Source organism: Lotus japonicus, chromosome 4 (genome assembly GCF_012489685.1).
Source record: "Lotus japonicus ecotype B-129 chromosome 4, LjGifu_v1.2".
Lineage (NCBI taxonomy): Eukaryota > Viridiplantae > Streptophyta > Magnoliopsida > Fabales > Fabaceae > Lotus > Lotus japonicus.
This window is the reverse complement of record NC_080044.1, coordinates 48,177,954-48,195,389: the sequence shown is the minus strand read 5'-3', so window position 1 is coordinate 48,195,389 and position 17,436 is coordinate 48,177,954. Positions and strand designations below refer to the sequence as shown.

Genomic DNA, 17,436 nt, shown 5'->3' with positions numbered 1-17,436 from the left:
GCTGGAATTTTTCTGCATGATGCTATGCTCTATTGTTTCCAATTCCATATACTTGGTTTAGTTTTGTGAAGAGATTGACTTTAGAGCCTTAACATAAGGAGAATGTGACTTAACTCGCTTGCAAGTAAATGTGATTTAATTGGACATAGGTCTAGTGAAGACTATGGGCCATGAGAACGATGGTGCCGTTAGAGACAAACGGTAGCTTGCACGCGAGGGAGAATTTTGTGGATCATTGCGGCTCCACGTGATTTGGTTGACTGCGGTCACCGTGAGACTTTTGTGAAGTATTGCAGCTTCACGTGATTTATACATCTGCGGATGTATGTGATTGGCCAAGGAGTTTTGGTGGGTTGTGTGATGGGAGGTTCCGTTAGTAAACTAACTAACTGACTTATAATCCCCATAAAAGACATAGAATGTACTTATATTGTTTTGCTGTTGATTTTGTTATTGTTTCTGTTGGACCTGACCCTTGCAATGTTTGCTATGTGTTTATTTAGGGGTGGGTAGATGGTGCTGACGAAGACATCGACGCCGACTCGTTCTTGGGAGCTGACACTCCGTGACGAGGACAAGGACGAGGCTTGGGTGACCGATGTGCCAATACCGGAGGACGACTACACTTCAGAGGAAGAGGCTAAGGAATAGGGTTTGGGTTGAGAGTCATTTGTTTTCTGTTGGCGTTGAGAGTTTCTGAAGTGGTGGTATCGAACAATTTTATTGCTTAAATTCGAATAAACAAGTTTTGATGTAATCTTTATTTTCATTTAGGCCTTTGATTCGTACTCTTTATAGTTGGTTATTTAAAAAGTTTTACGATGTTGGTTACTTCCGCGTGTTTTTGGAAAGGTTAAGTGTCAAGAGTTTTTGTAAAATGAAAGGTTTGTCATGAATTGAAGATTAATAATTGAATCGACGAAAATTCTTTGTGAAAATGGCTAAGTTGGTTACTGTGTGACATCCGAGAAATCGGGGCGTTACAGATAATTTGAAGGAACAACTTGCTTTACCAATGCAAGATCATAAAGTAAATGAGGTAAATAATTTTACACTAAATTTGCTAAACATTTTTTTTGAGCAACTAGTATAGTTTCACTTACTCTATAATTTATTTTTAATTTCAGGTTATTAACTTGGAATCACATAGAGAAGCGAGGCCGTCTTTCTCCTCTAGTCATGTTTGAAGATCAAAGAACGTGTGTGGAAAAGTCCATTGTGTTAATTAACTTTTGATCAGACATGTTATGTGCACTTTGTGGGACATAACTTAATTTTAGTTTGGATTTTAGCTTCTTTGTGTAGAATCGATGGATATATATACTTATGCAAGTATTTTGTGTTGTTTGAATGAATTTTCTTTGGCACAACATTTTTATTTTTTTATTAATTTATTATGTAAAGAAAATTAGAAAGCACGTAAAAAAAATAGCAAAACAGGGAAAAATGTATTAATTTTCTGGAGATGTGGCGGCGACCACCAGGTCTATTACCGGCTGTTGGAACCGCCGTTACAACCCAAATTTAATGTGTTGAAGCAAGGGATTTGGTAGCGGTTGCAACCGCCCCTAATATATTTTCAAGTTTCTTTACGACGATTCTAACTGCTGTTAATCCCAAATGAAGAACAGTACCAATAGTACAAATGGTACTGCATTTAAGTTTTCTCCTTGTTTTTATTAGGAAAATTGACACCAGAAAATTTGTGTAGGGCCTAATATTCATGATGAATGGACATTAGGTTTTCCCATATTTTATTAATAGAGGGCAGGATCTCCACTTGTCTCTGACGTTCTTTAATGACATGTGTTCCATCAAAGAGTTCGTTTGCAAGAGACGAAAAATCAAGTGGAAGGTTCCGTTCTATCGCACACGGTCATGTGCGCGCTTCTGCAAAATCAGGGATTGATAAGGATGTCTTGAATTATCCTATTTTTGTATCCTTATTCTAATTCCTATAGATTCGGTTAAATTATTCCAACATAAATTTCCTACCAAAGGAATTTGTTTTAGAAAAATTCATAGGAATTTGTTTTTTGAAAATCATATATATTTTTCTCATCCAAATTTGTCCTACAAATTTGGTAGGAAAATCTACATGTGGAAACCGCCACAAATTAATCTCAACAATTTATAGTATCCAGTAGCAGCAGGTGTCGACGTGTAGGGGTGGAAGTAGCTAGGATGGGCTTCACTAGGCGATGCTTAAATAGGTCGGGCCTGCTTAAAATATTCAAGGCCTGAGCCTGATCTGTAGCCCGTCAAAGGCTCTTTTTTAAACCTAAGCATGTCTATTCGGAAGCTTTGTCGGGCCTGATAGCCTATTTAAAAGTCTGTTTCATTGTAATACTTTCAAGAAGACTAAAAATTTTACTTGTAAACATGTCAGCAAACTTATAAACTAATGATTTAAAGTACAATAATATGATTATATGGTTCAAGTCAGTAGTCATTTTCTAAAAAGCTCATATAGTTAAATCCTTATATGGTCTCACATATTTAAACATATAAATAGTTGAACAAGTATATAGTTGCAACTGGAAAATATGATGCAGGATATGAAGGAACTGACTCCAAAGAGAGGGAGAAAAAGGACTGCTGGATGTGGAAGGCTTTTGTAGATGGTAACTTCTCAGTAAAGTCAGCGTACGAAGTTCTTCTAGGGCCGGCTTCAACAGAGGACACGACATGCTTCAAGAAGATCTGGAGAATCAAGGCCCCATCAAATATACTTGCTTTCACCTGGCGAGTTCTGAGAGACAGAGTCCAGACGAAGACAAACATGATAAAAAGGGGAGTAATTTAGGCTGAAGATATTAGCAATTGTGTGTTGTGTAGGGGCCAAGAAGAAGAAGACTTGAGACATCTCTTCTTTTCTTGTCAATTTGCCTGGGAAGTCTGGATCCAAATATATAAATGGCTAGGAGTGCATACAGTTTTTCAGAATGAAGCAACCTCTCATTTGGAGCAACATGGCCAAACCCTGTTTCGTTCTGCGGATTCAGAGTGGTGGTCCGTTTAGGATGCAACAATATGGACGATTTGTCTCCACAGGAATGAGGTGGTGTTCAATGGAGGGCAAGCGGATACAGAGAAGGTGGTTGAACTCATAAAATTCAAATCCTGGAAGTGGTTATACTGCAAGCAAAAGGATTTCATTTACTCCTGGTATGACTGGATTTGGAAAGTTAGGGTCTGTTTGGGGGGAAATCCGACTTAATTGCAGACCTGATACCATTGCAGAGTAGCATGGTGCAACTGGAGTTGAGCTAGGTTGTACCGTTACTTTAGCTTTTTTCTGCTGATTTCGTGGGTGCGTGATTTGCTCCGCAATTTCTATTTTTCTTTCTGGTGGACAACAGCTTGTTAGGAGCCTTTAATGCTAACAATTATTCATTAATTCTTTTTTGCTGTTAAAATAAATATATAGTTTAAGATATTATAATAAAATAAAAATATGTTTATTTAAATTAGCCGACATGTTAGGCTTGTAAGACTTTTTGTGTGGCTCAAACCTGACCTATTTAGCTTAATAGGCTTTTAAAAAAGTCTTGACCTTATCTATTTAGTAATTTGGTCTGACATGGCCTGAGCCTAACGTAGGATAGGCCATAAGTCCCTGTCGGGGGCATGACCTACTTCCATCCCCATCGACGTGTTGTGTTGTAAGGATAGACAAGAATAATTTTCAAATTCGTTGTTATGTCACTTATCATGTCAATTAAATATTTTAAGCCTAAGCTCCCGTGATCTTTTCAACGGTTGCGTGATAAATTAAAACCTTAATGATCAGGTTTAATTTAATGAGTTGCATGTGTCTTCAACCTATAATCTTAGTTTTAAAACCAAGGGCTATGTTTTGACCTTATTACGTTTTGCTTTGATCATTAAATTTAAAACCATGAATTACATTTTAGTTAGTGATATATAGTACATCATTGAGTTTTGACCTCTATCTTGAATTTTTATGCATTCCAATAGTTAGCTTTTACTAGTATAAGTAATTAACTACCATGTATATATCAGGTTCCGAGGTTTCGATCTATTTTTCAGGCAAAGTGACAATTTTGCAGCATTCATCACATGGTCAACACGTTATCTTCAGACTTCAGTTGCATTATGAATCTTTTAGATAAGAAACTCTATCAATCCAATTTCTAGAAAAACAAAAGGACTCGAGTTGTAAGAGACAAATACAGAGTAATAAGAACAATATTGAGCTCTTGTGTGATCAATTCATTTTTAATAATAGATGAAAAAAGACAAATATACCTCGCAATATATATCGTGAATCAATCTGTTAATTAACTTAGACAAAACTACTAAAATTCAAGATTCTACGTATGAAATGATTTCATCAAGTTGACAACTAACCACATTGCAACAAGCAGATAGTTCCAAACATCATAAATATAAAATATCCAATATTCCATGAGATTTGAATCATATTTCCTTCATTCATGTTGATCTGCCAGCTTGTGCTGATGACTATCTTTCCAGTCAATGGGCTCACTCCCTCACATGGGGCTCCAAATTATTCTGTTAAGTGTGGACTAAGAAAAAACTGGTTCAAAAGGTAAAAAAAGTATTTTTGCAAAAATTAATTTTACATATAAGAAGCACAATATAAATAATATAAATGTCAATTGTTAAAAATTGATTTATGAGTAAATCAATATTTGATACGACCCATCATAGATTCTTTCTAGCTAATTGAATTCAGGATTCTTTTCTAATGGATTAGAGCACCTTTCGTGCTCTCTATTATAGTTAATTTTGGCTTATAAAAAATAACAATAATGGTATTTCTCTAGGGGTGAATTACACTATACAAACGTCGCCATAATTTTGGTTATTTAAACCATTGGGATATTTAGATCGTGAACAATACATATACTTCTTATACATCTCATTTCTTTTTCTTTGGCTCTCACATCTTATCATATCACATCGTATAGAATAATATTGTCTTTACTTTACCTAGTTAAATTAGAAGAGAAATAAAACAAATGAGCGATATAATGTATGATTGACACGACATGAAGAGAAAGATAAAAAGAAAATATGTGAAAATGAGATGTGAGAGAAAGTGAAGTGTGAATATGTATCACTACACAAATTCCTTCTATCTCTTACGGTCAAGTAGTTTCCTTATTTAAACCTTAACAAAATAGTAACTCACCGAACCCTCCCCTATAAATACCCCTCCAACTCCATCACTAACTCACACACCAAATTGAAGCAACTAAGAGTAGCATTCTAAGAGTCTCTTAGTAGCTTCCAACATCTTAATTTCTCAATGGCTTCCAAGGCTGCTATTCTCCTCACTCTCAACATTCTCTTCTTTACAGTGGTCAGCTCCAGCTATGTTCCATGTCCTCCACCCCCGAAGGGTCACAAAACCCCACCCTCCACACCAGTCCCAAACCCACCCTCCACAAAACCACCCTCCACAAAGCAGCCTAGTTGCCCTAGGGACACCATCAAGTTGGGTGTGTGTGCTGATGTGTTGGGTTTGATCAATGTGCAGCTTGGAAAGCCACCAAAGACCCCATGCTGCTCCCTCCTTCAGGGTCTTGCTGATCTTGAAGCTGCTGTGTGCCTTTGCACTGCTCTTAGAGCTAATGTCCTTGGAATCAACCTCAACATCCCCATCAACTTGAGCTTGATCCTCAACTACTGTGGAAAGGGTGTACCTAAGGGATTCGTGTGCTCTTAATTAAACAAACACGTCCTAGCTTTCATCATGGTGTCTGCTTTTTATTAATACTTTGATAATATTTTCCTCCTTCTCATATATACTTTGCCAATGAAATGAACATGTTGTTCATATTTGATTATTGTCATTATTATTATATTTGTAGTGATGGTTGGAACTTGAAGGCTGCTTGTCTTCCTTCTTAGCCTCACTAGTGTTTTGTATTGATCTAAGTAAAAGTTCTATCAATATATAAAAGTCTCTGTTTAAGGAAAGATTCTTACTTTGCTCTACCCATTTCTATTTGATTTCCTTTCCCCTGTTTCCTTTCTTAATTTTCATTCACTCAAGTGCAGAGTTTGTTGAGTAAAAATTTTCAGAAAAATATAGAACTATATTTTTCATTTGGTTCAAATCAAAACATTAAAATAACGCAAAGAAACTCCTCAGATACTTTCTCCATTAATAAATTAACGACATACAAAACATTTTATCTGCTTCTCCAATTGTCCCCTCTCTGTTTTTTTTTTGGTAAGCCAAAAGATTGTCCCCTCTCTCTCTCTCTCTCTGTGCCATAGCTGTGATGACAATTAAGCTAAAATGTCCATGACAAAACTATGTGAACTCTGGGAATCGTATACAGTGGTAGAAAGTTACTGGCAGCCTAAGGTCAAAGCCTCTATTTCAACTTGTTTTAAGTGTCTATTGTGTTTACGTGGAATTCCCATCAGTGACCCAATACTGCTTCACCGCAATTAGTACCTTCTCAGGAACAAGAGGACCATCCTCATGGTCAACCAATTTGGTATCCCATCTCATTCCTCCAACATGTTTCTTTACCTTGATTAAAACATCAACATCATGGCGGAATATGATAGCACCTTCTGGTCACAAAATCCGGTCCATCTCGAGAAGAATGTCTTTTATATTGCATTTAGATTTGTACAGACTAAAGAGGCCATGGGCAAGAATGAGGTCATATGTCCTTGGATATGTCCAAAAGCCTTAATACCAATCATGATAGATGTCAATCAGGCCTTGCTCGTATATGACACCCAATGTATTTTTCCCAGCTATAGTAGTCACAGCATTCATAAACCATAACTTAATTAGAAGATTCAATAGCTGCAGCAAAACTACCCAAACCAGCATTCATATCCATAATGTTGCAATATCATCCAGTGTCCAACAATCTATTAATTTTCTTGTACGCATTTCATGTTTGGACGAAAAGTATATACTATAACTTGAATATCTCCAATAGTTTTTTTGAACGTAATATCTCCAATAGTTAAGAAAAGTATATACTATAACTTGAATATCTCCTATTGGATTCGAGTCCTCTTGAATTCTTTGGTGAAAATATTGTAAGTTTTGAAATGAAAGTTTATGTTTTAAGTTTGAATTGAAGTAAAAACTACAAATAAAAATTCAAAGTAACTGAGAATGAAAGTTAAATTTTATAAATAATACTTGGACGAAATACCAAAAAGTTTACCAAGGATTCATACTCTTTTCCTATATGTTGTTGCTTGTTGTCTTCATGTTCGACTTTAAACTTTGAGAGTAGCAAAATGAATTTTTGTGAACCCTGATTACAATGTCTGAAGCTCTATTTATAGACCTACAAATTAACTGCAACCTAACGGTCAAATAATAAGTATATTACATGGGTCTTTCGGCTTATTCATAACTTCACACGTGTTCATCAGTCTTCAACTTCCTCAACGCCCTTCTGGCATGGTCGAAAAACCAGTTTGCTTGATTCGAACAATGATATCTTCGGCTTCTATATCAGAAATCACTTATCCTAACTTAGTGAAATTTTAACATTAAACTACAAGAAATTCGAGTTTCAGCGACGGCTAATGCAACCGCTGCTAACATTTTAAACTAGGATTCAAAATTTCCACTTAGCGGCGGTTTTCTTATTGATGGCGTTGGGTTAAACCGCCGCTAAGTGTTCAAAAATATAAAATATCTGTAACACAACGCGGTTTTCCCCTCACTCTTCAGCTAAGTGAACACATTTCTAGAAAATCCCTAACCTCTTACCCTCTCCACCTTCACAGCCTCCGACCTCAATCTTCACCTCACTTTCTTCATCCTTGGCTTTCTCTCTTCTACCTCAAAACCCTTCAGTCACTGACTGTGCGCAGCCACCATGCACCAGCACTAGTGCTTCCCTTAGTCTCGTGACACTCTCCCTCTCCTTTTCCCAATCTTCCCTCTAACCGCTTCACCCACATCAATTTCCCCCTCTCATTGAAAACCCTCAGCACTGCTTCATCGATCTTCTCATCCGAGTGGGTACGTTCCTTTGCTCCCCATTAATTATCACCGTCTATCTGTTCAAAACTGGGGCTCCGCCGTCGTTTTCTGTTGTTGCACTACCGTCGTGAACTTCTCAAGTCGAAACAGTCTGCGTTTCGTGGTTAATTCTTGCGGGGAGACAAACTAAGTGAAACCCTAACAAGGGATTGCTCAGGTTGATACGGTTTGGGTTTCGTTCGAGGCAGACATCGACAGGCGCGAAAAAATCAATTGAGAAAACTACCCTCTTGAGCTTCGGTTTCTGCGATTCAATTTGGAGCATGGAGCTCCAGAACGCTGGGTAGGAAGCTAAATGCACTCTACCATCACACTGATGGATGCGCATGCAAGTTGATTGCTATCTCCAGAATTTCTAGCGAACACTGGATGGGTGGTAGTTCCTTCGATCCAATCTCAGCTTTCTTGACTTCATCCAATCCCAATTTATCTCTTTTCCTTCGCGCCGATTTGATTTTGAGTGAATGAATTGATAGTTCTGCTTTGTTTGTTGATGCTGGATCATTTTCATTAATTATGGAGCTGTGAACTTTGCTGCAAGTTATCTTTGAAGTGTCACGGGAACATCTGTGATTTTTCAGACCATAAAAAGCAAGGTAATTAACTCTGGAAAGTTCCTCTGTGCTCATTTCTCTTATTGTTCTCCTATTGTAGTTTCTTACCATTTGTTTTTTATTCTCATCTATGGAATTATTTACTTCCATCTAATTTCTTTGAAGATTTGGTTTACTGTCATGTCTCAACTTTATGCATTAATTGTGCAGGTTCAATAACACAATCATCCCCATGCACTTATTTTACAAATTGGAAACACATTTTGCAAACTCCCTAGCTAGTGGTCGTCTCAAGCCAGGAGAGAATGGTAAAACTTACTTCCTTATTGGTTTTTCTTTTCCGTGTGCTATAGTGCACCCTTAGACATATGAATTAGAAGCAAAGCTAGTGGTATCTATTTGGAAACTTGATAAGTGTTTATGTTGACAGGAGAAGTGAAACTAGCAACTAATAGCTTTTGCTTATGCACATGTCCTAAGTGACATATCAATTAATAAACCTTATATATTCAGTTGATAGTGAGAGAAAAAAAAAACATCCTAAGTGACATAGTGTTATTTTTCTTTTGCATTAGTTATTTTTCTTGATAAGTAATATATGATTGCAAGGTTCACTTTTGTAGCAGTTAGCAATAGGAAATAGAGTTTGGTGCTTGCAGAAATTCTATATACTTTAATCAAAGTAATAACTAAATTTCGACATTCAGTGTCAATTACAATGACTGCTTTACTTTCTCTATAGAGCTCGGCCAGTTCTGAGGCATATTCACATGGATCAGAGTTTGGAATTATAGACTGAATCCAAAAGAATGAGTAACATCATGAGAAAAAATAATAGAAAGCTCCAACGGTAGTGGTTCTGTCTTATAGGAATTGATGTCTAGCCATTGCTTATGTGCATCAATATTTCATTTCCTTTTTCTTTGTTTCTGAAACTTATACTTCATTGATGGATCTTGTCTTTCAAGACTCTATTGATGGTCTTAATGTTTTTCTATGTTTCTTTTCAATGTATTTATCTGATGTGGAGATCCATTTCTAGGTAATTAGATGAAGTTGTATTTTTATATATTTAGATAAATTTGAAGCTTAAAAATTGTAAACTTATGGCATTGAGTATAGAGAGTGTTATCATTTATGAAAAAAAAGCATTATTAATTAGCAGTGTTGAAACAAAAACAGAAACAGAATCCATAACAAATTCCAGTTTCCACTTTAGCGGCGGTTTAAATCGCCGCAAAAAGCTAAGTAAAAAAAGATAGGTATTTGTGTGGAGGCGGGTTAAACCGCCGCCGCTAAATTTAGCGGCGGTTGTGGGGTAACGGCCGCTAAAAGTCTATACTTTGCCAATGAAATGAACATGTTTTTCATATTTGATTATTGTCATTAGGCTTAAATATGTTGGAGGCCCCTCTAAAATACGGCTCCTTTGGTTTAAGCCCCTCTAAAACACTTTTGTGGGAAAACACCCCTATTGTGAAAATAATACATAGCTTTTGGCCCCTGCCGTTTAATTCTGTCAATTAACGGAAGCTGACGTGGCAACCTAGGTGGAATTGCATATTTTTCAAAAAAAATAAAAATAAAAAAATCCCCAACTGTAATCCCTAAAGTTTGAAAAATATTGCGGATGTGGCAACCTAGGTGGAATTGCATATGGCGGCTTGTTTTACTTAATAAAAAAAAAAATTGGGGGCCTAAGCCCTTACTTGAATGGTTTTACCCTTGGACCGGCCGTAGGAGACAAATTGGGGAGTTGTTCTGTCACAGTGGAGCTCTGTTAGTACAAGAAGTTAAAATTCTTTCTCGGTTATGGTTTTTTCTTTCGAACTCTTTTTTTTTTTCTATTCATATGAGTGAATAATTCCCCTTATATTGGGGGTGTGATGTAACTGACCTTTTTCTATATTTTGACACACATTCTATTTAATATCTATTGACTTTTTTTTATTATTCATTTAATCTCTTCTCCTTTGTTATTTACAATTGAATTCATGCGGGTGTTTGGATAGTTCTCGCGCAATTGAAAGATTGATTTGAATTAGGAATCTAGGAAGAGATTCATTAATTTTTTTTTCTCCTTAGACATAAGTGCAATGCTTAATCTTTTTATCATGGCGTTAGGAATAATAAATCCTTAATTGAGTTGATTTAGGAAATAAAACATTAGTGCTGACAATTGAATATTTAAAAGTTCTGCTTAAGTGAGACTTTAATAAGTGTATAAAGAGGCTTATAATCAGGGATAAATATAAGATTAGTTTTCATATATATACTTAAAGTGGGAATAAACATAGTAATTGGTTTACCCCTCGTGTTATAAACATAGTTGGTTAACTAAAAGGTCTGCTAATGTGTTTTTTTTTAAAAGCCAAATTCACTAAACGAAAACATAAGAGTGCTTCAACCCAAAAATACAAGAAGCTCTCAATACAATTACAAAGACAGAAATGGCCAACAAACAACTCACAAGAAACAGATCAAGTATTACCAACAAATTAACTCTAATATATATTTCTTGTACTTTACAGTACCCCTTGTACTTCACTTAATATATATATTTCATTGCCTATAAAAAAACAAATTAACACTAATGAGAATAATCCACACATATACCACCCGAGAAGGAATCAGATAGAATACTCAAATGGTTTTTTCTTTTGAAATTGTAGAAATAATACTCAAATTGTTGCTAATGTGTATTTCGTAAAAGTGTTGGATAAATCCGTCAATAGATATTATTTTTTATGGACAAGAAACCGTTTCACTCTGTTGGTTCTTTATTTGTTGAAGGGATTTCAGATGCAGTGACTTATGCACAGATAAAGGCGTTGTTCACTCGATGGGGTTCGGTGAGGAGCGTCTATGTTCAGCGTCGCGGAAGCCAAGTAGGCACACTCGTTTTGGTTTTGTCCATATGGTTTCTTTGGTTGATGCGTGCAAAGCCAAAGCTATGCTTGATGGTTGGCGTCTCAGCGGGTCTGCCTTGTCTGTTTCGGCAGCAACCACTACACCAGAAAAGGGCTTTTACAGCGCCCCTATTACAGCGCTTCGCCTAGCAGGCGCTGTAAAAACAAAAAGACGGAGCGGATTATAGGATTTTATAGCGGTTAAAGAATAAACCGCTGTAAAATCATTACTAATTAACAGCGGTTAATTTTGCAGCCGCTGTAAACACAAAAACGTGGAGCGGATAATAAGATTTTATAGCGGTTATGTTCTAAACCGATGTAAATAATTGGGTTCCACTATTTACAGCGTGTGTCTACTAACCGCTGTAAATAATATATCCTGAAAATTAAAAAAATGTTTCATTTAGGATTCGAACCCGGGTACATCAAAAAATTGCATGACTTCTTACCACTGGGCTCGAGTGAGCTTTTGTTAAATATGTTGGTTTTTATATATAAGTATATTATATTGAATTCGTACCCCACTAACAAAACCCAGTAACTGTAAACCCTATTCTTTACCACACTTCACTCTCTCGACTCTTAACCTCTTCTCCTTCTCTGAAACGCGTTTTACCTCTGCCTCCACCGTCCTTGCCGCCGCCGGAGACGTCCTAGCCGGCGTCGGAGCCGTCCTTCCCGCCGCCGTCCTTCCCGCTCTTGTTTTGTGTTCCTTTGTGCACGGTTCTTGCCATCTTAACCTCTGTTCCATCTCTCAAAAGCTTGCTGCACCTTGTGCCTCCACCGTCCTTGCCGCCGCTTCCGTCCCTGCTGCGCCGTTGCCGCTCTTGTGTTGTGTCCCTTCGTGCAGGGTTCGTTGCCCTGTCCTCAGAGTTCAAAAGCGCTCCATTGTTCCTCTCCTCGATCAAGCAATTTTCTTCTTCCTCATAAGGTATGATGTTCTTCAATTTTGTAAATGCAACCTAGGGTTTGAGTGTGTTTGGAATTAGAAAATTTTCTTCCTGTACAGATAGCTTGATCATGTCAGAAAGTTTCATGTCAGTTTGGAATTAGAAAATATAGTTGTCACAATTTCTGATAACCATTGCATATTTGGTTAAAATGAGTCTAGAATATTGGTTAAAATGTGTTAGGAAATGAAAGCCCAAGTCTAATGACCATTTGAGCAATGCATTTTGGAGTAATTTCCAGAGCATCCCAGCGTTATTCAGGTTTGCCCCAAGTTCACACCCTCCCCGCCCGACCTCGGCCCCAATCAAGCTATGCTAATTGATTGAATTCAACAGACATGTTGTACTTGACTTACTTCTCTTTAAATAAATTTACAACTCATATTGTAATGCTGACCTTAATTGGTTTTGTTGATGAATTGGTTCTTATTGATATTATTTTGTGGATGGAAATAACAACCATGCCTATTACGTTTCTATGCTTTATGCACCTCTTATTGTCAATATTATTACTCATTTTCTATTTAATTAAACACGCACTAGGATTCATTGATGTGTACAAAATGATTTGAAAATCTTTATTTTGGTTGAAATTAAAAGTCAAAACTGGTACTCGGCTTTCAATGGAGTAATTTTCTAATTTCAAGTAAAACATGATGTATTCAATTTGGGAATATATTGAGTCAAGAAAATCTCAACCATTTTTTACATTTCCCTCTTTCATGTCATTTCCTGCATTCTTTGAATCTTTCTTTTGTTGCCACATTTCGTCATTCTTCTTGGTGAAAAGAAGAATATACTGTGTTCTTGTTTCGTTTCAATTTCATCCCATCACAAAATTAGCTTCAAGAAGAAGAAAAGAAAAGAAGCTCTTCTTCTTGATAAAGAGCAAGAACAATGGAGGGAGAAGCTCAACAATTTGGAGCAGGAACAACTCGCGAAGAGGACGACGTAGAAGCTCTCAAGTGGGCTGTGCTTGAGAAGCTACCTACTTACAACTGTTTGAGGAAAGGCCTGTTGGCAGCTTCTCATGGACCTGCCTGTGAAATCGATGTCACCGATTTTAGTGTGTGTTATTTTGTGGGGTTTTGTTTTAGCTTTAATTTTTCTCATTATTGTTGTCGCTATGGTTAGATTTTGTCATCTTAGTAATGCAGTCATACGCGAATGCTGTCATAAGTACGTTCGAAGACCCCGAGAAAATTTTGGAGTAAGCTGTGCTTGAAATGAATGATGATTTGACTAAAATGCGCCAAGCTACTGCACAAGTTAGTTGCAATTTTTCCTTCACAATTTGTTTTTTATGCTGTTGTTGCTTTGATTTTCATTTGTCATGATTGTTTTGCTCGGACATAGATTGAGGCTATGATTGGGAAAATAACTTAATTAAGCGGGTCTTAAGCGCTAGCATTTTTTCATAAGCTGATTTGAGAAACTTATTGAAATAAGTTGAAAATAGCTCATAGATAAGTATAAGCTCTTATTCGTAAGCTAAATCAAACATCTTATGAGAATGAACTAAAGACATACTAAGGGTAGGACATAAGCTATTAATAGAAGCTCTTCCAACCGGGGCTGAACTGAATGCTGAAAACAAAAAGTCTGTCAGTTTTCCTCTACGTATGCCATATTCCTCACGTCTTCACTTTATTTTCATTAACAATTCACATTTTTTTTTCTTTTCCCCTTTCTTGAGGTATTGGCATCTCAAAAGCGGTTTGAAAATAGGTACAAGGCTGCAGAACAAGCTTCTGAAGAGTGGTAATGTATGAAATAGTTTTTATCTTAATTTGCTTGCAATGTTTGGTGTATCAATACCACTTTTGTGCTTTACATTTGATGTAGGTACCGTAAAGCACAACTTGCTCTTCAGAAAGGTGAGGAAGATCTTGCTCGTGAAGCGCTTAAGAGGCGTAAGTCTTTTGCGGTACGTGCTCATTTTGTTAATGACTTTTGTGAAACCTTTATCCCATGTTTCTATTTTAGGTTTTAAAGTGGTTTGTTTATTTTTGTGGTGCGAACATGAATCCAACATAGTTGTTGATTTTGACTTGTTATAGTTAGTTTGTCGTCCTCTCATTGCTTAATATTTACATTTTCTATGGTTCCCATTCCTACACGCATCTGTAAATGCTTGATGGGAACTCTTCCCCATGTTCGCAAATTATTTAACCTCATAAACAGATATTTAGGGCTATGATATGAGATAACCTTTCAGATTGCGATGTCTGTTTTTCACATTGTGTTGTGATTAGCTCAGCTCTGACTTTTTAGATAATGGCAGACCTGACAATAGTTGACTGCTATAAATTATTTTGATGTATTCGTATCAACTTTTGTCAGATGATGCTATAGATGTGAATGCCGATGACATAGTTGATTAAAATATTTGGAATTTGCTAGATTGGCATTTTATTTCATGATTCAGATAATTGCAACTTCATAATAGTGTCTTATAATGGGTATCACATTATGGAAAGCATGCTTTAAAATGTTGCAGGACAATGCTAGTTCTTTGAAAGCTCAACTTGATCAACAAAAGGGTGTCGTTGAGAATCTTGTCTCGAATACACGGGTAAGCTAACCCTATTTCTTTCTCAGTATCTTGAAACAATGAAATGTTGTGTGTTAGGAAATGAAAGCCCAAGTCTAATGACCATTTGAGCCATGCATTTTGGAGTAGTTTTAACCCTTCTGCGAGATGTTACTGTGCTTATATGTTATACCTTGTTTTAGCTTATGTTACTGTGTTATACCTTGTTTTAGTTTGGTGATGTGTATTGATTTTGCAGTCAGCTTTCATAGCTTTTGAAATGTGTACCCTTTCGGTTAAATTATGATCAATATATCTTCTTTTCAGAAAAAAAAAAAAAAAAAAGAAATGTTGATCTTTTGGCTGAACAGGTGTGGTAATTAATTCAACAAAAAAAAAACAAATTACAGCGGTTCCAAAACGTTGTAATATATATTATCAAATACAGACAAAAAAAAACAAATTACAGCGGTTCCGTGGTGGAACCGCTGTAATATATATTATCAAATAAAGCGGTTACCGGCTGAAACCGCTGTAAAAGAAGACTCAAGTACAACGGTTATTCTAGAGAACAGCTGTTGTAGGTCTGTATTTACAGCGGTTTTATTAAATCAACCGCTGTAAATAATGCATCTTTTACAGCGGTTAGAACCGCTGTTAATGCTTTTACAGCGGCGAGATCTACAGCGGTTCTGGACCGCTGAAAACCGCTGTAAAAGGCAAAAAAAACCGCTGTAAAAGCCATTTTTTGGTGTAGTGAACGGTTCCCCATCCTAAGTGTGGGGTGTTTCACTATGACTGATTTGATGCTTAAGGATGGTCGGGTGACGACGTCGGGGGCTTGTTTGGATCGTAAGTATGATAATGGGGTGGATGATGAGGTGACACCGCGGTTGAGTTCGAGTGGGGAAGACGTTACAGAGCGTGATCTTTATGACGGGGTCGATGTTTCGACGATTGTGGTGGGCTCTAGGCTGGATAATGCTCTTGTTTCGTCGAGTGCTTGTTGTTCCAGCCAAGAACATAGAAATAGGGTGTAGTACCTAGAGTGAGAGGATTGCACAAGAGAGAGAATCTAGAGAGATGGAATTGTAACTGCCTAGAGAGAGAATGTAACCGCTTAGAGAGAGAAAATAACTGAATTGAAAGTTTGTTATTGAGAAATGAGCTAAGAGTCCCTTACATGTGGTAACCGCTCCCTATTTATAGGCTAGGGGTTGGGCCTTGTGAGCTAACTATCCCTATTGGGCCGGTATGGCATCGCGAGGGAGGCCCACGAGGCGGGCAGCCCTAGGCGATGCCCCCTAGGGAGCTCGCCCAGTCCACAAGTCCACAAGACACCGAGCTCAAAGCATGAGAGCTAAGTGTGTCTTTTAAAAATGAAGTTACAAATATTAAATAAAAGCTAGCCTAAGTCAAGACTACTGAGAAATAGGGTAGGTCGCCAACATGGCGTGGGGTAAATACAAATTTTCCTAAGTCCACAAGTCCACTTGTGGCGATGAAGATAATCTCGCTTGCCCTGCAGCGCTGGCGAGCAGCGAGCGCCCGCAAGTTTGATGTCTCGGCACGTGAGGGCCACACGTGATGTGTTAGTTGAATTTTAAAGATCAGCGAATCTTTAGAATCTCAACCGCTTCCCTCGAAACGTTCTCTCAAATCATAATAAAGCATGTCCCTTCAGATTTGAGCCAATCAAACTCTGTAGCTTCCATTTAATGCGCAATTCGATCTTCCCAAAAATCCGCGCCTTTCCCAAAGTAATCATTTCTTTTCGTCATTATGGGGCACGATTCTCCACTTCCTCCCCACGATCTCAACCAACCACCCGCAGGAGTTTCACACGCGTCTCCCTCTAACAGTCACCCCTTTTCTATAAGAACCTTGTTCCTTTACCATCTGCAACTTTCAAAACTTCCACTCCTTGCACCCTTTTTCTTTTGCTCTCAAGAACTCCTCAGAAAATCGCCACTCCAGCGCCACTGCTCTCCATCCCTTCGGATTTTCCTTGCTCAAATTCCAACTTGCTCCTCCCTTTCATTCTTTTTCCGTGAAATGTCTCCCAAGCGCCGTACTAGAAACTCCTCTCAAAACTCCACCCCGAAACCAATGACCCTAGTTGACCCTCGTCCCCCTTGGGGAGTTCCCCTTGGCGAGGAGGAGGCCAAGGCCTTCTGGTTCAAAATATTCGCCACCCTTCCAAAATCTATTTCCGAGAGCCCTACTCAGGAGGCCATCCGCCAGCCTTCTGAGCATACCACTAACGAATCCGTCGCCGACGCCGCTCGTCGGGCCGGTGGGCTTTGCCTCGAGAAGACCCTCGAATCTATCCTATGCGCCAGCGGTTGCAAAAGTACACATTGTCCGTGGCAGAACTGCACAGTCGAAAATGCTGCAAAAAAGAAGAGATCTCACTTCTTCTACGTCTACAAATACCTGCATCTTGAGCTCGGAATAT

General features: G+C 37.7%; 1 protein-coding gene and 1 pseudogene across 1 annotated transcript; both read left to right on the top strand.

The window, feature by feature from the left end:
• Positions 1–5,214: 5,214 nt before the first annotated feature.
• LOC130715059 (14 kDa proline-rich protein DC2.15-like) lies at positions 5,215–5,973 on the top strand. The gene has a single exon (XM_057565056.1). It carries the CDS (start codon positions 5,300–5,302, stop codon positions 5,717–5,719), a length of 420 nt encoding a protein of 139 aa, XP_057421039.1. The 5' UTR covers positions 5,215–5,299; the 3' UTR covers positions 5,720–5,973.
• Positions 5,974–13,342: 7,369 nt separating this feature from the next.
• Positions 13,343–15,432, top strand: LOC130712861 (membrane-associated 30 kDa protein, chloroplastic-like; annotated as a pseudogene).
• The last annotated feature ends 2,004 nt before the right edge of the window (positions 15,433–17,436 follow it).